This window comes from Peromyscus maniculatus, chromosome 22 (assembly GCF_049852395.1).
Source record: "Peromyscus maniculatus bairdii isolate BWxNUB_F1_BW_parent chromosome 22, HU_Pman_BW_mat_3.1, whole genome shotgun sequence".
In the NCBI taxonomy this organism is placed as follows: domain Eukaryota; kingdom Metazoa; phylum Chordata; class Mammalia; order Rodentia; family Cricetidae; genus Peromyscus; species Peromyscus maniculatus.
Window position 1 is genome coordinate 10,018,581 of NC_134873.1, and position 24,257 is coordinate 10,042,837.

Below are 24,257 nucleotides of genomic sequence, written 5' to 3' on the forward strand. Positions count from 1 at the left end.
CTTGCGGTCTTCCTGTTTGGCTGAGATGCTGGGATGAGGATGGAAACCTGAGGACCGTACCCTGACCCCATGGAGAGTAGGAAGTAGGAGGGTATATAAGGCTGATGGATAGTCAATAATGGGGCTCTCTTTGAATGATGAACCACTGTGTGTCCTGAGTGCTGCTTAACCTCAATGTCCCTTGCCAGTTCTGGGTCCCATGCTATGTGGGTTGCAGCAGGTGGAGGTCTCACCGAGACTTGGAAAGAAAGGGTAAAGCGTACGAGGCTCACCTTCATAAAGGAAGGGGGAGGATTGGATATAACAGAGTAAAATAGGGTAACTATCATGGGGAATTCCACAGCTAATGTTGGCCACTGAGTTGAGAGAGCTGTTGCAGAAACAAGGAACAGGTATTAAGTCTAATACCACACTCATATTTGTGGACACTATAGCTAAAGCTAGCCCATGGTTTCTGACAGGAGGAGGGTTGAATATCCCTGATTGGGAACAGGTGAGACGTGATCTACAGAAGGCATTGCAGGATACAGGACCAGAGGAGTTTCCTATTGCAGCCTTTTCTCTTTGGAGGCTGGTAAAGGATGCGCTATTAACTGACAAAGTGAAAGTGAAGGAACAATTAGCAGAATGTGAGCAGGCTTTTGCCACTGCCCAGGAAGCTAAAACTAATTAATCTTTAAAAGGGGAAAAAGGGGAAGAGAAGGCTATGAAACCCTGCAAGAAACTTGCAGTTCAGGATGATGAGAGTAACCTTGAGTCTATATATGAGTTGTTTGATGAGGAGGAGCAGTTAGAGAAAGAGATCGAAGAATTACAACGGCAGCTGCAGAAAATGAAAGTAAAACATAAAGAGCCTTTGGCTCCGATCTGCTATCTTCTGCCTCCTCACAATCCATACTGGTTGGATAGTGACAATCAGGTTGATAAGGAGGAAGGGAAATGGAGGGGAGTTATCTGGCAGGATACTGTGAAGGCTTATCCCATTTCCGAAGCTGTTAATGCTGCCGGACAAGCCATCAGGAATCATGTACCTTTGACATTTAAAGAAATGAAACAATTAAAAGAAGCAGTGAGCAGTTATGGTCCGCAGGCTCCATTCACTGTGACACTTTTTGAGTCCTTTTCAGCTAGTTATTTAACACCTAGTGATTGGCAGCAATTATGCTGTGCTGCCCTGTCTGGAGGAGATTATCTCTTGTGGAAAAGTGAGAATCATGAAAGATGCTTAGAGCTGGCACGCATCAATGCATGGGCCGGTCAACCCCAGAGGGCATTTTTAACTTTATGTTGTATTAGGTTTACCTACTAACCTGTGTAGAAGAGATGTGTTATAAACCATGGGAGCGGACCTCATTACTAAAGCTCTAAAGGGAGAAAATCCATTCGTTAATAACATAATGATGGGTATGGAATGAACACCAGGAAAAGGGCTGGGAAAGGCAGAGCAGGGTTGTGTTGCTGCTATTACTGCCGCCAATGAGGTCACCAGACTACCTGGAGATAGGAGAGGCTTAGGGCATTTTTACTATGGGTCACTGGTGTGCAGCCTTCTCCCACACCTATTACTTGGTTATCTGATGAGCCTGTGTGGGTAGATCAGTGGTCCTTACCATCAGAAAAATTGAGGGCTGCCCATGAGTTAGTGCAGGAACAATTGTTGGCAGGGCATATGGTCCCTTCCACACCCCCCTGGAATACTCCCATTTTTGTTATCAAGAAAAGGTCTGGAAAATGGAGACTTTTACAAGATTTACGTGCAGTAAATGGCACTATGCAGTTAATGGGGGCTCTTCAGCCAGGCCTTCCCAGCCCAGCTGCTATTCCCAAAGATTGGCATATGATTGTGCTAGATTTGAAAGATTGCTTTTTTACTATTCCTTTGGCTCAGTAAGATTGCCAGCGTTTTGCATTTTCTGTTCCTTCTATTAATTATAAAGAACCATATAAGCGCTATCATTGGGTTGTTTTACCTTAAGGAATGGCTAATAGCCCTACTATGTGTCAAATTTATGTTGCAGAAGCCATACAACCCATTAGGGCAAAGTTTCCATATGTTTATATTATACATTATATGGATGATATATTGTTGGCAGCATCCACCCAAGACTGTGCATTACAAGTTTATGCAGATGTGCAACAAGCACTTGCAGCTGCAGGATTAATGATTGCCCCAGAAAAGGTACAAAACATGGCTTCTTATCAATATTTGATATTGATATACTATAATATACTATAAATTCTGTAGGGATATTTCCACAGAAACTACATTTTCATATTGCAGAATTAAAGACATTGCATCATTGGCAGAGGTTTTTAGGGGAAATTCAATGGCTTCGCCCCTCATTCCAAATACCCACCAGAGAACTTAAGCTTCTCTATGATGTTTTAAAAGGAGATTCTTCTCCGACTTCCTTAAGAACCCTATCAGCAGAAGCCAAGGCTGCTTTAGGAAAGGTAGAACAAGCACTATAAGAACTCCAAGTGCAACAAATAGATTATACCAAACCCTTATTATTGCTAATTCTTCCCTCTGAATTTTCACCTACAGGAGTACTTTGGCAAACAGGGCCCATATTTTGGGTGCATTTATCTGCATCCCCATCTAAAACTTTGAATGCATATTATGAATTAGTAATTCAACTCCTATGGAAAGCTAAATATATGGGGGAATCCTTGTTTGGAAAGTCTCCTGAGTGCATTGTACTCCCTTATACACAAGAAATGTTAACTTATTTGCAAAGAGAACATGAAGCTTGGTGCCTTTCCTTGTGTACTTTCACAGGCTATATAGATAATCATTATCCAAAACATAAACTTATAGAAAGCTATAAATTGTGTAGTTTTATTTTTCCCCATATTGTAAAATAGGAGCCTATTAAGGGTGCTCGTGTAATTTTTACTGATGCATCTAAAGGAGGTTTGCTGTGGCCATGAGTGGGGATGAGGTAACGTGGGTGGCAGTGCCCTCCATGTCTGCACAACAAGCTGAGATTACAGCTTTACAATTGGCTTTGCAAGTTTACTCTTTAGAACCAATAAATGTCTATACTGATAGTTGCTATGTGCCCACAATGATGCATAGTATTGAAACCACTCCATACACTAGAAAACAGTCCACAGTACATTCTCAATTACAGACCATTCAAAGGTTCATTTGAGCTAGAAGACATCCTCTGTTTGTGGGTCATATTCGAGGGCACTCTGGTCTTCCAGGGGCGCTGCAGAAGGCAATGCCACTGCAGATGTAGCTACTTATTTCACTTGTGTAGTCACCACCTTTGATCAGGCATTTCAATTACATCAGAAATTCCATCTCAATGCGCAAACTTTACAGCATCGTACTGGCTGTACTGGCACTGAGCCCTTAAAATTGTATCTACTTGTGTCACTTGTGCTCCTTTTATTCATGTACCATAATTAGGTGTTAATCCTCATGGCCTACATCCCAACAATATCTGGCAAATGGATGTCACGCATATTTCAAGTTTTGGAACTTTATCATATGTACATGTGTCTGTGGACATGTATTCTCATTATATAGTAGCCACCCTTCACAAGGGGGAGCATGCACAAGATGTAATTAAACATCTGTTGGCTGCTTTCTCTTCTTGGGAGTTCCACAGTGTATTAAAACAGATAATGGGACAGCTTATGCCAGCCAAAGTTTTCAGACATTTTGTTCACAATGGAATATAATTCATAAAACTGGAATTCCCTATAACCCTCAAGGACAAGCGATAATTGAATGAGCGCATAAACATTTAAAGACTTTTTTCCAAAAAAAACAAAAGAAGGTGAGATGTACAGGGATATACAGGGACCACAATTACTCCTTTCCATTACTTTATTTACTTTAAATTTTTTGCTTGTGGATGTTCATGGGCGTACTGCTGCTCAACGGCATTTTTCGGGCCCCTCTCCCTCTGAGGTTCTGGTCAGGTGGAAGGATCTTTCCACAGGCACATGGCAGTCCGCAGTGTTGCTATTGGCTAGGGTGAAGGGAGCAGTTTGTGTATACCCTCCAGGTGCTGAGAAACCAATCTGGATACCAGAATGGTGTGTTCGGCCTGTGGAACAGACACAGAAATCTCAACATGAAGAACCTCATGATTCTGATGGTGCTGATGGTCCTTAGCCCTTAGGTCTATAAAGAGCCTTCATGGAGCCTGGTTAAGAATCCTCCAGTTTTTTTGCCAGTAAGTATTGAAAGCTCTGTTTCCTGCTGTCTTTGCCTGTAGTTGGACTATCGGAACTGTAGCTAGTAATGTTAAACATGATGTTCAAAGCATAAATGTCACCATGAATTTATATAATCCCTTATGCTTTGCTAGAAACGTTACTGCAGGATTCAATTATACCATTTTTTTTCTTTATCCTCTGGAATGGCTTGGGTGTGGGAGGGGAGGAGTTAAATTGTTCAGCTTTGAATTGCAGCCTAAGTAATTCCTGGAGTCCTAATGTCACACATGCTGTGGTGGTGAGAATTCCTGCCTTTGTCATGATGCTACTGGAACAGAATGCAGCAGAATTTCCCTTGCAACTCCATTGCAGCAGATGGGACCTTGGCATAACTGCTGCTGTAATTGCTGCCATTGCAACTTTGGCTGTTGCAGCCACTGCAGCTGGATTGGCTATTTCCCAGGGATTGTGACAGGCTACTACTATTAATGCCCTGTCGGGAAGAGTAGCTGGTGCTTTGGACATCCAACAGACTTTAAATGGACAATTAGATAACATATGTTATGTGCCTATGGGTTTTCTGAAATATGTGTATATTGTTGTGAATGTATTGTTGTGAATGCATCTGCTAAGGTTAAAGAATTGAATGATTACTTAAGAGGGCCATGGAATACAACTTCTGTAAATTTTACTTTGCAATTAGTTCATGCCATTGTTCGTATTAATGAAACTAGAGTCACTCCTATTGATAAAAATGTTTGGTGACAAGCTATGTCAAAAATTGATGGATGGGTTACTAGGTGGTCAGGGTCCATTTCCCTACTTATCCTGTGTATATTGGGTCTTGGGCTTGGATTCTTCATGATGTATTGATGGCATCTCCAGTTTAGTTGAGGCCAACGGGCAACCAAGCAAGCTTTATTAGCTATGCAGCCCCCTGAATCTGCTCAGGTGTGGTTACATATGTTGGAAAGATAGTACCCAAAGACGGGCAACACCTGTGCCATGCTGACGACCTAAGGCAGGGGATAGAAGGGCCTCCCCGAGGACGGATAAATCAGACAGGGTGCTACAGGTGACCTAAGACAGGGGCTATCTGTGTGTTTTAAAAAAGAAAAGGAGAGGACATGTTGGCAGCAGACGCTGAACAAACCTTGTGCACAGCCTGTTTGCTTGCCCTACGTTGCCCTAAGATGCCCTTTTGTCCTTCCTCTTTTCCTGTGGTCAGTAAGTCTCAGGATGTTTACGATGTAGCTATTGCTGGAACATTGTTTCAAGAATAAGCTCTCTACTTGTGGCCTTCCTGTTTGGCTGAGCTGCTGGGACACGGATGGGAACCTGAGGAACATATCCTTACCCCATGGAGAGTAGGAAGTAGCAGGGTATATAAGGCTGATGGATAGTCAATAAAGAGCTCTCTTTGAATGATGAACCACGGTGTGTCCTGAGTGCTGCTTAACCTCGACGTCTCTCACCAGTTCTGGGTCCCAGGCCATTCAGGTTGAGGTAGATTTATTTACACCATAAAGGATATAAAATACTAATTGCTTACCTTACTCTTCCTGCTCAATTAGAAAATCAGGGGAAGACCTGAAGTCAACAATTGTATGGATTTGATCCTTGCTGTATTATATTACCATTAATTAATAAACAGGTGTTAAAAGTGTTACAGATCTGCATTATTTTCAAATTTCATTTGCAGATTGTTATGGAGGGATATGGAATCACCCAGTAGGCAAGCTATGAAATTTTCTCATACAAATTAAATTTGTGATTACAAAAACTGTCAAACTTTTCCCATCCCACAGGCAGGGACTGTTAATCTTATTGGGTGATAAGAAGACTACTAACACAATTTTTAGCTAAATTTGAAGCAAGCTTAATTTTGATTTGGGTCCATCAAAGAGATGGCCAGCCACTGCCTCTTAAGTTGGGTTGAAGAGAGCAGCCCTTGCTCCATTATTTGGCCTCCTTTAAGGAGTCATATCATGTGGAGTTGCAAAGTCAGTTTCCAGAAGGAGACGATAGAGCAATAAGGAAGCACAGGCTAAGAATCAGAAACAGTCAGCCTAGATCCCATCCTGGGGCACCAGCCACTCTGGGGAAGGTCTCCCCAACTTTGCCTTAGGTTCTGGCCACCAGGCAGGTTCCCTTCTACCCCTACTGGGAAGGCTCCCCTTCTCCAAGACCCCCAGCAGACCCTGTAATCTCCACGCCCTGCCCCCATGCCCATCATTGCCCAAGACCCCAGCCACTTCCTGAGACTTAGAGACTGGCCCCCAGCTCCCATCCTGCCCTGGACTTCCCTTCTGGACAAGAGAGCTCCCATCTGGACAAGAGAGAGAGACTTCCTGAATCTGTCAGCTCTGTCTGAAACAAGTGAACTGATAAGACCAAGAATAAACCACAAGGAGATGGGTAGACATCAAGGCAGAAGTACATACAACAAAATGAAGAGCAATACAGCATCACCAGAACCTAACCCTCCTCCAATATCTAGACCTGAACATCAAAAATTAGAAGAAGCAGAAGAAAACAGTCTTATGAATAACATCACGAAGAAGGAAGAGGCTTATATAGAGGAAAAAGACAAACAAAAAAATGGGAAAAATGCTATAAAAAACTAGATGAAAGAACAAATAAAGCAGAAGAAAACAATAAAGTCCTGGAAGAAAACAATAAAGCACTGAAAGAAAATCATGAAAAAGCAATGAAACAGATGAAGGAAACAGTCCAAGACCTGAAAAGGGAAATAGAAAAAATGAAGAAGACACAAACAGAGGGAATGCTGGAAATAGAAAATCTGAGTAAACAAATGAGGACTTCAGATGCAACTATAACCAACAGAATGCAAGAGATGGAAGAAAGGATCTCCGGCATTGACGATACAGTAGAAGAAATAGATTCATCAGTCAAAGAAAACACAAACACTAAAGCCAACAGAGTCATGACCCAAAATGTCCAAGAAATTTGGGACACCATGAAAAGACCAAACCTATGAATAATAGGGATAGAAGAAAGAGAAGAATACTAACTCAAAGAAAATATATTCGACAAGATAATAGAAGAAAACTTTCCCAACTTAAAGAAGGAAATGCCTATGAAGATACAAGAAGCCTATAGAACACCAAACAGATTAGACCTCCAAAAAGTCCCCTCGCCACATAATAATTAAACAACTAAATGTACAGAATAAAGAAAGAATATTAAGAGCAGCAAAGGAAAAAGACCAAGTGACTTATAAAGGCAAACCCATCAGAATAACACCCAATTCCACAATGGAGACTTTGAAAGCCAGAAGGACCTGGACAGATGTAATGCAGACACTAAAAGAGCATGGATGTCAGCCTAGACTAACATACCCAGCAAAACTTTCAATCATCATAGACGGAGTGAACAAGACATTCCAAGTCAAAGCCAGATTTAAACAATACTTATCCACAAACTCAGCCCTACAGAAAGTACTAGAAGGAAAATTCCAACCTAAGGAAGTCAGATACACCCTCAAAAACACAGGCAATAGATAAAGTCACATCAGTAAAACCCAAAGAAGAGAAGTCCACACACACTACCACCAAAAAATAACAGGAATGAACTACCACTGGTCATTAATATGTGACAGGATACAAGATTAACTCCAATAATTAGCGGCACTTCCATATACAAATGATAAGGAGGCTGAGAAGGAAATCAGAGAAACAACACCCTTTACAATAGCCACAAATAACATAAAATATCTTGGGGTAACTCTAGCCAAACAAGTGAAAGAACTGTTTGACAGGAACTTACCTTCTCCACATTTATTCAAAATAGTACCTGAAGTTCTAGCTACAACAATAGGAAAACTAAAGGAGATCAAGGGGATACAAATTGAAATGGAAATTTCAAAGATTCATTATTCACAGATGATGATAGTATACATAAGTGACCACAAAAATTATATCAGGGAATGCAAACTGCTGATAAACACCTTCAAATAATGGCTGGCTACAAGAGTAACTTAAAAAAAATCCTCCTATATACAAATGGGATGTGAAAGAAATCAGAGAAACAACACCCTTCACAAGAGCCACAAATTATATGAAATAACTTGGTGTAATTTTAAGCAAGTGAAAGGTCTACATGACAAGAACTATAAGTCTTTGAAGAAAGAAATTGAAGACCATATCAGATGATGGAAAGATCTCCCATGCTCATGTATTCACAGGATTAACAGTATAAATGGCCATCTTGCCTAATCCCCATAGAAATTCCAACACAATTATTTATAAATTTTGAAAGAAAAATACTCAACTTCATGTGGAAAAACAAAAAATCCAGAATAGCAAAATCCCATCCTGTATAGGAAAAGAACTTCTGGAGATATCAACATCCTCAATTTCAAGCTCTACTACAGAGTTATAGATATGAAAACCTCATGGTATTCACATAAAAACAGACAGATTGATCAATGGAATCAAACTTGAGAAAATCATAAAGCCACACACCTATGTGTTGTTGCTTGTTGTTTTATTCATTGGCTTTTTGGGAGGACACACCACCCAGCTCCCAATGAAATATATATGGAGCCTTAGTATTTCTTATAAATGCCTAGCCTTAGTTTGGCTTGTTTCTACCCAGCTTTTCTTGACTTCAATTATCCCATCTACCCTTTGCCTCTGGGTTTTTTCCTTTTTTTTATTTCTGTATATCTTACTTTCACTCTCTCTGTGGTTGGCTGTGTGGCTAAGTGCCCGGTCTCTAGTAGGCTCCTCTCCTTGTTCTTGCCCCTTCTTCAACCCTTTCTTCCCAGATTTCTCTTCCTATTTATTCTTTCTGCTTGCCAGCCTTGTCTATCATTTCTCCTGCCTTGATATTGGCCACTCGGCTCTTTATTAGACCAATCAGGTGTTTTAGACAGGCCAAGAGTAACACAGCTTCACAGAGTTAAACAGATTCAACATAAAAGAACCCAATACAAATTTGCATCATTAAAACAAATGATTCACACCATAAACAAATGTAACACATCTTAAAATCATATTGCATAACACCTATGGAAAGTTATTTTTTTTAAAAGAATCAAAATTATACACTGGAGAAAAGACAGCATCTTGAACATATGGTGCTGGTCTAGATGGATGTCAATATGTAGAAGAATGCAAATAGATCCATATCTATCACCCTGCAGAAAACTCAAGTTCAAGTGACTCAAAGATGAAATAAAAAACTGATACACTGAACCTGATAGAAAAGAAAGTGAGGAATAGCCTTGAGTTAATTGGCACAGGAGATAATTTTCTGAACAGAACAACAGCACAGGCAATAAGAACAACAATTAATAAATGGAACCTCATAAAACTGAAATGCTTCTGTAAGGCAAAGTACACAATCAACAGGGCAAAATGTCAGCCTGAAGAATGAGAAAAGATTTTCACTAACTCTACATCTGACAGAGGACTGACCTCCAAAATATATAAAGAACTCAAGAAACTAGATATCATCAAACCAAATAATCCATTTAAAATAAAGGCTACAGATCTAAACAGAGAATTATCAGCAGAGGGATCTCAAATGACTGAGAACCACTGAAAGAAATGTTCAACATCCTCAGCCATCAGTGTAATACGAACAAAAACAATTCTGAGATTCCATCTAACACCTGTCAGAATGGCTAAGGTAAAAAGCACAAGTGACAGCTTATGCTGGTGAGCATGTGAACCAAAGGGAACACTATTACATTGCTTTTGGGAGTACAAACTTGTACAGCTACTTTGGAAATCAATATAATGGTTTCTCAGAAAACTGGGAATTGATCCACCCCAACACCGAGCTATAACACTATTCAAAACATACCTAATGGATGCCCCATCAAATCAAAAGGACATTTGTTTGCTTAAATTTGTTCATAGCAGCTTTATTTATAATAGCCAGAAACTAGAAACCACCTAGGTGCCTCTCAACCAAAGAATGGATAAAGAAATTGTGGAACATTTATACAATGGAATATTAGTCAGCTATTAAAAACCATGACATCACAAATGGATGGAATTAAAAAATATAATCTCAAGTGAGGTACCCAAGATCCAGAAAGACAAAGATGATATGTACTCACTTATAAGTGGATATTTATTGGTGAAATTATTATGGCCACTCCTCGTAGTTAAAAGGAAGATTTATTTAGTGAGTAACTTACAAAAAAGGGAAAGGTAGGTTGTGGGGTCTGGGGAAGGTGTATTGAAGTCCAGTGGTGTTCTCTGGGGCTCTGCTCGGTCCTGTCTAGGGTCCTGGAACAGAGAGAGTGCTCGCCTATCCAGGTCTTGGGTCTCCAGGCGCCTCCCCTCGCCCGCCTCATAGGCGTGACAGTTGCCAGAGTTTCAATGGGGGTTGGAACTTCCAGATCCAAGCTGGAATGGCTACCCACTACAGATATTAGCTGTAAAGTAAAAGATAACCCTGCTACAATCTACAGACCCAGACAGGCTAAATAACAAGGCATGCTCAAGGATGGTGAGTACATGAATGTCCCTGGGAAGAAGATTTAGAATAGACATCACGGATGGAGGAGGTGGTGGTAGGGGCAGGTAGAGGAAAATTAGGTGGGTAAAGAGGGAGGGATAGAGTACTGGGAGAGACAACTGGAACTTGGGGGGGCATCTCATGGACAAGCAAAAATCTAGTACAATGGAAATCCCCATAAATCTTTGAAGGTGACCCTAGCTAAGACTCCTAGCAATGGGGATATGAAGTTTGAACTGGCTATCTCCTGTAACCAAGCAATATGTCCAGTGGAGGTATTGGGACACCAATCTAGCCACATAACCTTCAACCTACAATTGGTCCTACCTCTAATATGTGCTGTGGTAAAGGTTGGGCTGAAATTGTGAGAGTGGCCAAGTAATTACTTGTCCAGCTTGAGTCCCATGCCAACAGAGTGAAACCATCCCTCACAGTACCTGGAGAGCCAGGACCCAGAAATCAAAGTCAAGGAAGGATAAAACTAAATATGTCTCACAAAAAATCAATGAAATGATTCTTAGTTATATTCTGCTATACTCATAGATTGGTTCCTAGCCAAATTTTCATCAGAGAGGCTTCAACCAGCAGTTGATGGAAACAGATGCAGAGACCCTCAGCCAAATATTAGGCAAGGCTCAGGGAATCCTGTAAAAGAGAGGAAGGAAGATAGTAAGAGCCAGAGGGGTCAAGGACACTACAAGAAACCCTACAGAATCAAGTAACCTGGGCTCACAGAGGCGCACAGAAACTGATCTGACAATGAGGGAGCCACCATGGAACAGACCCAGGCCCTCTGCATATATGTGACAGTTGTGTAGCTTTGTCTTCTTGTCGGACTTCTAACACTGAGAGCAGGTGCTGTCTTTGACTCTTCTGCTGGCTTTCGGGAACACAGAACTCATACTGTGTGACCCCATCCAGCCTTCAACTTGATATGCCATGTTTGGTTGATATCCATGGGAGGCCAGCCCTTCTCTGAACAGAAATGGAGGAGTCGATGGGGGCAGATGGACTGGGAGTAGAGGATGGAGCAGACACAGCAGTCAGGTTGTAAAAATAAATAAATAAAAATTAAAAATTAAAAAGAGTTGCCATGGTTGTGGTGTCTCTTCCCGGCACTAGAAAGCCTCATTAAACACTGGGTTACAAGCATGAGCCAAACACAGTACATTCACCAAGAGTTCTGTGTTACATGAATAACCTTCCTACAATACAAGCATCATGTTTGTTAGGCTACTCATGTCAGACTTGCACAGTACATGCACCATGTATAGCGATAAGCTGATCTCAGTTTCACACATTTCATGTACCATAAGTACTGCAATTGTCCCAGAGCATATGAACCATGAATGTTGGGTTATTTCCATGGGACCACCACCATACATACACCATGAATGCTGGGTTATCATCTTGAGCCTCACACAGTACATGCAACTTGAGTACTGGGTTATTGGCATGAGCTTCCCACATTTTAGAAGCCATGGCTGCTTTATTGTCACACAGTACATTCATGAGGATGGTTGGGATAAAGGCATGAGCCTTCTGGCACAGCCATAACTGATGGGAACAGCAAACACCAAAAACCTAGCACAGCAACTTGACAAAGATCCAGCAGAGCAAAGTCAGATAATTGCCACCATGACACTTTTGGTTTTGATCTCCACATGTTGCATACTTGGGGGACTTTTAATATTTTTACAATTTGGGGATATTGGATTGATGGAAAATTTCTTAAGAATCATTTATGTCTTCTCCCAGGAGTACTGCTTCTATGTTTCTCCAGGAAAGTCCTGAGCGTACCACCCCTCCCGGTTTTAGAGAGATATCCTTATCTACTTGAAGGTCTTCCTTACACCTGGGAGGTTATGACACACATTAAGAAGCCAGAGATCTCTTTGTGAGGCTCTGAGATATTCTTGAAACATCTTCCCCTATACTTACTCAGAAACAAGATAATCAAAACAAAGTAAACTTTAAAAGGTCACCAAGGCTCAGTGGGCTAGAGGATTTGGCTGCAGATCAGACTACAAGCCCCTTCCTACTACACACTCAGGTGTTTATGTGGCATATACAGCAACAAAGTTAGATGAGCAGAAGTCACCTCTGCCCTACACAGAGACCTATAGTGATGAGCAAAGAACGGTGTGGAAAGATGATAAAGGGAAGTGTCAGGACCTCCCTTTGTTAGAGAACTTAGCTCATGCAAAGCCACTGTGGTATCTTATGACCAAGGAACAAAAGACGGTCAGGATTAGATATATACATAAAGTCTGTGAATATATAAGACACAAAACATTGTATTATGCCATATGTTGAAAAATAACTGCAGCAGCTTTGCCCTTAGGATGCTTCTTGGGCACTCTGGTCATTAAGAGTTAATGATACACTGGTTGGGACAAAGCAATCTTCCCAGCATGGCTTGGAGGTTTTTTCTCTGTCTAGTATCCTTGAAGCCACAAGAAGTACAAGCCTTAGAACAGGCTGTCACATGCCTTTGTATTCTTAAAAAATTGTTTTTGGGATTGATGATTAAAAAATATTATAAAAGATAATCAATTATAAAAGATAATAATGACTAGACTTGAGGGAAAATAATTGCAAAAGATAAGTTTTTTCTGTCATGGTTTATCAGTGATGACTAAACTTATGACCCTAGAAGTGCAAGAGAAAAGGTTAAACATATGACATGATCTATGTTTAGAACAACATGAATCTAATCCTACTTACTGAATTCTGTATAAATAAAGAAGCATTCTGACTGCTGGCTAGTCAGGCTGCAAGATTCTCTCTATCATCGTGACTCACTCATCCTTCCCTTGCCAACTCCTTATCCCCTCTCTGGGACATGGCCACCACCAGGGCTGGCCCAGGCAGCCTAGAACAATGATACATGGTTGCTGCATTATATCCATGAGCAAAGCATAGTACATGCACCATGAATGCTGACTTACAGCCATGAACCCACTGAATACATTCAACATGCATGTTGACTTACTAGTTTGAGTTCTGCACAGGTCACTTACAAAGAATTCTCTGTTATTGGCATGAGATGCCCACAGTACAGTGCAGCCTAAGTTCTGGATTACTGTGTTGAGTCTCACACAATACATTCACAATGGGTACTAGGTCACAGACATAAACCTACCACAGTACAAAACCATGAATCCTGAGATCCAGATGTAAGCCTCCACAGTACATGCACCATGGGGGACAGATTGAAGCCATGGAACCCCACAGTACATGCAACATGAATTCTGGGTTGTAGGCATAGCCCTCCTAGAAAAACAAAAACATGTTTTCTGGGATACTTCTGTTAGCCTCATACAGTACATGCATTACAAATATTTGGATACAGGCATGAGCCTCTGACAGTACATGTACCATAGGTGCTGACATGCTGGTGTCAGTCTCACACAGTACATGAGCCATGACTGCTGCATTAAGGTTGGATTCTCCCACAGTATATGATCCATAAGTTTTGAGTGACAGCCATAGGGTCAACACAGAACATGCAAGAAAAATGCTGGGTTACAAGCATGAGTATTCTACAGACATGCACCATGAGTGTTGGGTTACTGGTGCAACTATTCCACATTTCATAAACCAGGCATGCTTGAGTAGAACAGCCTTAACGATGATTGTTGAGTTATTAGCCTCAGCACCCAACAGTACAAGCACCATGTTTGCTGGTTAGTAGGCATGATCCTGCCAAAGTTCTTGCACTATAGATGGTGGTACATGTATGAGCTGCCAATAGTTCTTGCATCCTCCATGAGTGCTGCATTACATTCATGACTAAGCCACAGTACATCCTCCATAAATACTGGCTTACAGTCATCAACCCAACACAGCACATACAGCACCAATGCTGACTTAGTGGTCTGAGTCTCACACAAGGAATTCTATGGTATTGGACTGAGGCACCCAGAGTACCTGCCCCATGAGCTTTGGATTACTGAGTTCAGTCTGACACAGTACTTCCACAAAGATAATTGGGGGAATTATCTTGAATAATAATTAATGCAGAAAGATCCAGGCATAACCATTCCATGAGCAGGTGATGCTAGGCTGCATTAAATAATATACCTAGCTATATATGAGCCTGTGAGCGAGGGAGACAGTAAACAGCTTGTTTTCTGCTTCACATTTCTGATTAACTCCCTGGCCTTATCTCCTTCAATGATGGACTGCAACATGGAGTAGTATGTAGTAGTATTTAAATCTTTCCAATAGCAATCTCTCAAGTTTCCAGAAGAAAGATGGGGCCCCACAATGATGACTCTACCCAGTCCAGAATGACACCATGGTATTCATAAACATTACTCAATGATCAATCCAAGACTGAAAACTCTCCAAAATAGTCCCATAATAAGATGGTCCATCATAATACCCTTCTAGCCAGAATCTCATACAACCCATTACTCTGAGACTGGCTGCAGAATCTACAGTTAGTCCAACTGAGACCTAACTATCTGAGCTTTCTTACAGGACCCCACAGATATACCATCATCCCCTGAAGAGCAGGAAGCAATTCTAAGAAAACAATGCCCCTTTTCTCAAAGGTTGCATGCTTCTCAGGGTTATGGATAATGGTTATAGGGTTGGGGGTGGAAGAAAATATTGGGCTTGGGACTCTCCTTAAGAAAAGAAAAAGGAGAATGAATAGGTATGGGATATTAAGGTAGATTATTGTACATAATAGTAAACTAATTTAGATTTAGAAAAATATTAGCCTTAGATAGATTTCACTGTTATGGATTCTTGTATATTGATACAAATGTAAATTATTTTTATATTCTTATTTAAGATAAATTGTATATTGATACAAATGCAGAACTATAATTGTTGTAATGTACACATATTTCTACTTTTATTTAAAATGTTCATATATTGATACAAATGTAAAATTATATTTGTCATACTGTATGTATGTTCTGCCTATGTTTAGGATATTTTGTATATTGATATATTTAGGATTATTGTCATATTTCACTATACATTCCTACCTCTGCTTTAGCTATTTTGTGTATTGCCAAAATTTTGAGGTCATTGTCCTTCTACTGTACTTTTGCTTACAGACTGTTTACCTTGTTTACCTAACAAGCCTTAGTCCTTAGGTTATTTAGGTAGATAAACCTTACAGATTTATAGTCACCTATGCTTGTCTTCTCTATAGTTATGTTAGTTAGGTTGTCCAGATTTAGAGATATATAGGTCAGATGGACAGGTGATCTTGAAACACTTCATAGACCAAGAGAATATGGCATTTTAATAACCTAGAATTCTGTTGACGTGAGACATGATTATGTCTTAGAGCACCGATTTGAACCCAAGAGAATGTTGAGCTTCTAAGACATTTCCATTTGTAAGTTGGTCTTCTTCTTGGCACAAAATGGCCTGCTCAGCAAAGAATTGCCCTTGTGTTGATTGCTGACAGTAGGAATACCGTCCCTTCAGAATGAGTGGGACATAAGGATAAGTGACTACTGATCTCTGCCAAGACAGGATAACATAGTCTTTCAAAACACCTGCTTCTGAAAATGATTTCTGAGATACTCTAGGCCTGTAGCCAATTTGAATACACCAATGATGCTGAGAGGCTTTAGTTGACTGTCCAGGCTTCCAGCTGTCTCTGTCTACTCTTGCAAAATTCCTGGAAGTTGCTTTAGTTCATCTCCTGTTTTCTCAGATGTTATTATGTTCCTTCTCAGGTCTTTCATGGAGTTGAAGACTAGACAGTTACAGTTACAATCTTCTCATATCTTAGCTAGAACATATTAGTGCTCAAGTCAGAATCTTCAAGGTAGGACAGCTATTGTAATCTCAGAAATTTGCCATTAACCTACGTTCTCGATATTTCTGGACATTTAGCATGTCTTTCTTGTTTAATTTTATTCTTGTTGACTGTAGTTCAATTTTTATTTGTGTTATTACCCTCTGTTTTTCCTGGACAATACTTGATAATTATTCTTATTGTATATAGTTTGAATTAATATTAGACCTTCTTATTTAGACAAAAGGGGGAAATCTCGTGGTAATTGCTCTACTCATGACCTTGGGCTAAATGGACCAAAGGAGGTGGTACTTCCTGCCCTTACCTTTTATAAGGGGTTGGAGAAGTGTTACATGCCCTTCTTCCTGCTCCTGTCTGCAAGGTAGTTTCCATCCCAGCTAGATCAGAGGATGACTTCTTTTGTCTACTCCGTTCTGTAATCATGAGTGTATTTCCTCAATTTATATCTTAATAAATTCTGTTATTATTTATTAGACTTATAGACTTACTTAATAGTCTCACATGGATTGATCATAATAGTAGTAAGCTGAAATAATTCTTTCTTCTGCAGGGTGCTTTTGTCATGGAGTTTTATATGGTAGCAGGATAAAACTAGAGTACATGCATACATGCTAACTGATACACAGATGCTGAATTCCAGGACAGAGGGACTCAGGATGTTTCCCAGTTGGTAGAATATTTGCATAGGGTGAACAAAGACTACAGTTTTATCTCTATTATCTCATAAGTCAGGAGAGGTGGTTCACACCTATAATTCTAGTAGTAGCTAAATGAAAGAAGCAGGATCAGGAATTGAAGGTCATCATTGGTTGTAGTGAGTTCAAAGCAAGCCAGGAATTAAATAAACAGATAAGAGAACAGAGATTCACTGGAGGTTCTAACTGATCTACTTCTTTTAAGCACAGAGGCAGAATAAGGGCAGGAAAATGCTGTCTTCCATCAAAGGATTGTAATTGAGTCACTTGTCTCACCTGATTAAAATGACCAGCAGGTCTTACCTTCATCTCAAATCTCCTCAGCAGAAGCATTTCTGTTACAACAGGTAACATGAGTTCTCTAGAATGCCAGCAACTATGTCTAATTCATCTTGAGCTTTCTTTAATGCCAGATAAGCTTATTCCCCTTGGGGTACATGTAGGGAGCAGATGAAGTTTTGTTTGAATTTATATAGTTGACACAGGCATGGTCATACCAAGGATTCTAATGTCTCATTCCCATGGGAATGGCAAAGTCTTTCCCTGTTCAGTCTTGAAGAAAAACAAAAATCCCCTAAGGACTACATATCAATGTTGACAGCATGTAAAACTTACAATCACAGCTTCCTTCTCCAGGCCAACTACAATCTGACCCAGCTTCCCTAACAGAGACACTACCACACAACTCCAAAGAGAGTAACACTATGCTGGAGAGTTTTATGTCAACTTGACACAAGATGAAGTCATTTGAGAGGAGGAATCTGAAATTTTAAAAAAGTCTCCAAAAGGTCTATCTGTGGGCAAGCCTATAGGACATTTTCTTAAGTATTGATTGACATGAGAGGGACCATAGGGATCAGCCCATTGTGTTGGGTGCTATCCCTGAGCTGGTGGCCCTCGTTCCTATCAAAAGACTGGCTGTGCAATCCCATAATGCACAATCCAGTAAGCAACCCTCCACAGCCTTGCATCAGCTTTTGCCTAATGTTTCCTGCTCTCACTGTCCCTGATGAACTGTTATATGGAACTGTGAGCAAAATAAACCCTTTACTTCCCAGGTTGCTTTTCATCATGGTGTTTTATCACAACAGTAACTCTAGGACATTTGGCTTCCCCATTTAGCTTAATAAAATACCCCAGCTCCTCAGTTCAGATGTATTATAATACACACACACACACACACACACACACACACACACACACACACACAAATGCTGAGTTTCCTTAGTTTCCAGGCTACAGCTAGTTGCCTCCATAAGAGGCCATGGACCTACTCAATACAAACTTTCCTGTATGTGTATCTTTCATTTCTTCATTCCCTGCTACTCAATTAAGGTTAATATGTAAGCAAAATGAACAATAAACCTTTATTCATGACTCCATCCTCACCCATTAGGTGCAAGCAATACTTCAAAAATCAAGACCACTTTTGTAGGCTCTGAAGGACTGTCTTTGAGAAAAAGGAGCAAATGAGACTTCCTACTATTAGTTCACAGGCAGCATGTTTATTAGCTTCAGGGAAGTATCTTGGGAAGGAGCATGGTAGAAGCAGAACACAGCACATGGAGCTCAATCCAGACATCAGGTAACTGGTGCTGAAATGAGCTTCACATTGTTTAGCTAGGTGGCCACACCTTCCACCTGGGTTGACATCAGGGTAAAACTTCATGACCTTGGACTAGGATGCTACCTGCAGCTGAGGCAAATCCTGAAAGTAGCTTGGAAAGCAAGTATGTCCACTAAGGTTCCTCCTAAGAAGAAAGAGAAGAAACCAGTAAGAGAAAGCAACTGTAAGCCAGACCCTAGCGTAGGACTCAAAGCTGGCCCTGCCATTTACCCTCTTGTTCAAGGGAACTCTGAGATAAGACTGCATCCTCTGCAGAAAAGCACAGTATATTGGTACTTGTCTATTTGCCCAGCTATCTAGCCATTTAAAAATTATCTGCAGCTTGGGTGGCATGGAAGGGAGCTGACAGGAAGAGCCTATCTCCTAATATTTTCAGGGTATATCAGCATGTTACAGCAAAATAAACTTTATCCTATACTCACTTGTAACCAAGTCAGCAGGATCATATTAGAGGTAAAGTTTGCAACTGAATTGAGATCTAGGAACTCCAATGCTGACAATACAAAAAGGGTTCCAAAAAACATTTTCATAGTTACTCAAAAACCAGAATTCTCACCCGCAAAAATGCATGAGAGGTTCCTTTTATTTCTTAATTGTATTATCCTGGTTTGTAGCATGTCTACAAATCTATATGGATCTTCCATAATTAATGTGCTAATTATGTTGATTAATATTTTTCCTACTGCACTGAGTACTGTTAAACTAATTTTCTTCACACTTTTGGGGTTTTCTAGTTGTACATGACCATGCATGTTGTTGCATTATTTCTATTTTTAGGTTTTCATTGGCCAAAATCAGTATTTTAAAGGTGGATAATAGTTGAGTATTACTATTGGGGTGTGTGTGTGTGTGTGTGTGTGTGTGTGTGTGTGTGTGTGTGTGTCTGTTTCTTTGGGATCAATTTTCAGATGAATCTACACTTCTAGCACTAGTTTTGACAAATGCAATGCATTTGGGGGGTTTCCAGAGTGGGCTTTATAAGGTGCACTAATTAATGTCTTATAACGAGGAACTAATTTAACAAAACTGTGAACCAAGTGTTTTCTCCTTAACAGCAAATTTGTGGTAGACAAAAGTCAAAAGTTTTGAGGAAAATTTGTGGGTTCATTAAATGTTTTGTAATATCACTTTCTAAGAGAAATGAAACATGCATATATATTTACTCATAAAAAGAGAGAACTGTAAAGGAACAAAGTATGGATGTCACTGAAGTTCACCTTGTTGAATGAATGAGTTTTATTCAGGTTACTTACAGGAATATGTGAAAGGATTTGCTTACAGTAATAAAAGGGGCTCAGACAGTTGCTACCATGAAACTCCAACCCACCTTGGGATACAACTTATGAATAATGGACACCCTGAGCCCACTACTCATGTGTAGGCCTGTCTACATGTTGGAGGGTATCATTTCTCGGTATCTCAATTCATCAGAGCTTCTTCTAAGCAGCATTATTGGTCTGAGTTTCTTCAGGGGGCTTAAGCATAAGAAATCCTATCAGTTTTGCAGACTTCCTGATGATATATGAAGGTGTTATTTTTTTTGTGTTATTACCTTCCCATCATGATGAAATTTTGCAGTCTCCAGAAAAATTTTAATTAACATTACCTTCCCGTTTTTACCACTTTGCACAAATTATGCAGTCTTTGAAGTTAAGAGTAAAATGTTTTAATGAATTTTTTTCTACATTTAGAATGTTTTCTCAGTGCAAACTATAGATATTTTTTAAGAGTTCAACATTACATAAAGGCTATCTAACGTTCATAATATTTTCTAGTGTCTTTTAAGGACAGAGCTTGGAAAAAACATATACAAAGTCATTTCCAACAGAAACTTTTCTCCCCAGGACGAATTTTCTGATGGATTCTTAACTGTGTCTGCTAGATAAAGCATTAGTGGCATTAGCTACAAGTTTCTCTCCTGTATGAACTCTCTGATGTTTTTCAAGAGTTGAGGCACACATGAATGATTTCACACATACACTACACTTGTAAGGTTTCTCTCCTATATGAAGTTGCTGATGTATTCTAAGTTCTGAAGTACTTGAAAAGGAGTTCTCACATTCCCAACATTTGTAAGGTTTTTCTCCTCTATGAATTGTCTCATGCCTTTTAAGACCTGATCTAGATTTAAAGAATTTCTCACATTCACTACATTTGTAAGATTTCTTTCCTGTATGACTTTTCTTATGTGACTGAAGATTTGAGCTACATGTAAAGGACTTTACACATTCATTACATTTATAAGGTTTTTCTTCTGTATGAAGTATCTGATGTCTTTTTAGATGTGAAATATATGTAAAGGATTTCTCACAGTCCCTACATTTGTAAGGTTTCTCACCTGTATGAATTCTCTGATGTTTTATAAGAGTTGAGCCAGATCCAAAGGATTTCTCACATTCCCTACATTTATAAGGTTTCTCTCCTGTATGAGTTCTGTGATGATTTTTAAAATTTGAACTATTTGTAAATGACTTATCACATTCACTGCATTTGTAAGGTTTCTCTCCTGTATGAATTCTCTGATGATTTTTAAGAGTTGAACTATATGTAAATGACTTGACACATTCACTACATTTGTAAGATTTCCCTCCTGTATGAATCTTCTGATGATTTTTAAGAGTTGAACTATATGTAAATGACTTCTCACATTCACAACATTTGTAAGGTTTCCCTCCTGTATGAATCTTCTGATGATTTTTAAGAGTTGAATTACGTGTAAATGACTTCTCACATTCACTACATTTGTGAGGTTTCTGTCCTTTATGAGATTTCTGATGTGTTCCAAGATTTGAGCTACAGCCAAAGGATTTTTCACATTCACCATATTTGTAAGGCTCCTCTCCTGTATGAATTCTCTGATGGTTTCCTGTAGTACCGCTGGTGTTATAAGGTATACACTGAGATGATTCACAAAGCATTTTGCCAAGGTCATTATTGTTGTAAGACTTCTTTTGGATATTCACGTGCTGATAGATAGTACTATTTGATCCTTGATCCATGATGCTTTCATATTTACCACATATGCGATGTTTCTCTGGAAAGTGAGAACAAATAGGGCTGAGAGGAACTGATGAATGAGTAAGAGCTTCAATACTTGAAGTTCCCTCAAGTTAACTAGCATTTACTAGAAGCACAGCTCTCAGCATAGGCCTTCTGTGTTTTACTATCATTAACTGAACAGTAATAAAAACCACTCTAGTCTCCATTAAACACAAGGGTCACTGAAGGGGCTTCCATCCTTACAAGAAATGGATATTTTGAAGAGGCAGGAAAAATGGGTGATTGAGAAAGCATCATATGTGGATTATTTCTATACAGAGTCATACTGTGCATCCTTGCCTGACTAGGAACTCACTGTGTTTCCCAAGCCGGCCTGAAACTCATCAGTTCCTCTTGGTTCAGACTCCCTAATGCTAGGATTAAAATCATGTTCACCAAGACTAAAGATATAGACCAGATTCCAAAAATTAATCAATAAAACAAACAAAAACAACAACATAGCTACCACAGTATTTTCTCTATTTTAAAACTTCCTCATTTTTTTAAATCAAAAGAGGTGAATAGTTTGATTCAATAGTAAAATGAAAATATTCCAATCACTAATAGTACTTTACTGCATTTCCATTCTCTGAATATTCAATAATCTTTAAACTTTGAAGTTTTCAGTTAAAAACTAGTTAAGAGGGCTTGACAGATCACAGTAAATAGCATTTGTTGCTTTTGCAGAGAATGCAGAAAAATGTAAAAGAAGTTATGTTTATTACCAGAATTTCCCTCATTTCTGGTAGTCATAGAATGTTCATGGAGTTTACTTAAAAATAATCACAAATAATAGGTAAATCCAAACAATGAGTCAGGAATCTACAAGAAGAGCATTCTTACCTACAAAAATGAGATTTCTGTAATTCTCCAACATCACATCAATATATAAAGTCCTCCAAGCAGAATCCAGACATTCCCACTCCTCCTGGGAGAAGTCAACATCCAAATCCCTGAACGTCAACAGACCCTGTAATAGAAAATACCCATTCACCATGTGCTTTGGGCAAAATGCTTTCCTATGGAAAAGAAACATAAGGAATGACAGACACTTTTGTGATGTAGATGAGGTATGACAATTATTCAAAGACTAAAGTTTTCTAGAGGTTGTACAGAAATGAGTTAGCAATTTTAAGCACAAGCTGCTCTTTCAGAGGACTCACATTCAATTCCTACTACACAACTGAGTTTAACTACACTTCCATGGGATCCAATGCTCACCTCTGATCTCTGCAGGCAGGATATAGATGGCAGTCATGCATATATTTTAAAGTAAAAATGAAAGTTAATTTTGAAGAAAGATACTTTCTAGAATATTCATACTGTTTTTAAAAATCTTTATAACATAAAGATTTGGCAAACATTAAACTTTTAGGGAATATGAAATAACTATTTGAGGTATAGATGTGTACCTTCATGAGGGGCATTTTGATATCAAACATTATCACTGTGTCTAATCTCACATGGAAAAGTTATGATAAGCAAAACTGCTTCCAAATGTTTCTCCTATAGTCCTGCTCTCGTATGGCTGCTGGCTCAATCTGAATCTTGGCCTCACAAGATGCTGTTCTAAAATGCTCAGTTGGGATACGGAAGCCCAGGTTCCATGCTGCATTCTCTGTAGAACAATGTGGAAGGCAGAATTCAGGGATGAATTCAAGTCAGTGAGGTCTGTTTTTTTGTTTGTTTGTTTGTTTTGTTTGTTTGGTTTTTTTGTGTTTTTTTTTTTAACTGATGAGGAAGATCAGTAAGAGTGCATAAATCCCATGTTCTAAAATACACAACAAAGTCAAATAATCTGTGACGTTAAGTTGTGACACTACTTTGACTACCATGAAATAAATAGAAAAATCAGTAATAGATACTGTTATTCCACAAGCCAATACAGATGAGTAACAATTTCAGAAATTCCATATATGGTTTTACTACAGAATAGTTTATTGCATTATTGTATTATATACAAATAGAAATTTGTATAAATAACTAGCCTGTGTGACAATGCATTCAGATGAAGTAGAAATATCTTCTGTGATCAATAAGAATGAACAAAGTTTGCCAAAATTATACTAATTCTTCATTAAGTATTTTGCTGCAAAAGCAGCTCTGAGATCCTATTCCTTTAAAGCAGAAGGATCTGATGGAGGGTCCAATCTGTGCTTTGTCTTATTAAGTGAGGACCCCATACACCAGGGGGTGCTCTCTGCAGCCACCATGGTGCTCCTCCCCTTTGGTGTGAAGAAGAGCCCTGCTCTCTCCTGCTACCATTCTTTCCTGTGAATGGAAGCCTGGGCTTCCAGCCACTGGAAGCTCTGGAATCTGCCCCTATTTGCATAGGTCCTAAAGGCCCTGGAAACTGGCCCTGGCTGACCTTGGAGTGAGCCTGCTGCAAGTCTGCCCAGCCCTGGATCCACAGTGCACAAGGCGG

The 24,257-nt window shown here is 39.5% G+C and overlaps 1 protein-coding gene across 1 annotated transcript; it reads right to left on the reverse strand.

Moving 5' to 3' along the window:
* Window positions 1-20,043: 20,043 nt before the first annotated feature.
* LOC143270321 (uncharacterized) lies at window positions 20,044-22,777 on the reverse strand. The gene is made up of 2 exons (XM_076559927.1): window positions 22,676-22,777; window positions 20,044-21,827 (listed from the first exon to the last, which is right to left on the reverse strand). The coding sequence occupies exons 1-2, from the start codon at window positions 22,707-22,709 to the stop codon at window positions 20,659-20,661; spliced, it is 1,203 nt and encodes a 400-aa protein (XP_076416042.1). The 5' UTR covers window positions 22,710-22,777; the 3' UTR covers window positions 20,044-20,658.
* Between the last annotated feature and the right edge of the window lie 1,480 nt (window positions 22,778-24,257).

What these genes read in the sequence shown, in the direction of transcription:
- LOC143270321 (XM_076559927.1), bottom strand. Translation starts at nt 22,709, where the DNA reads ATGTTGGAGAATTACAGAAATCTCATTTTTGTAG. An exon ending in CAGAAATCTCATTTTTGTAG is followed by an intron (nt 21,828 to 22,675) that starts GTAAGAATGCTC and finishes CTCACTTTCCAG; the next exon opens with AGAAACATCGCATATGTGGT.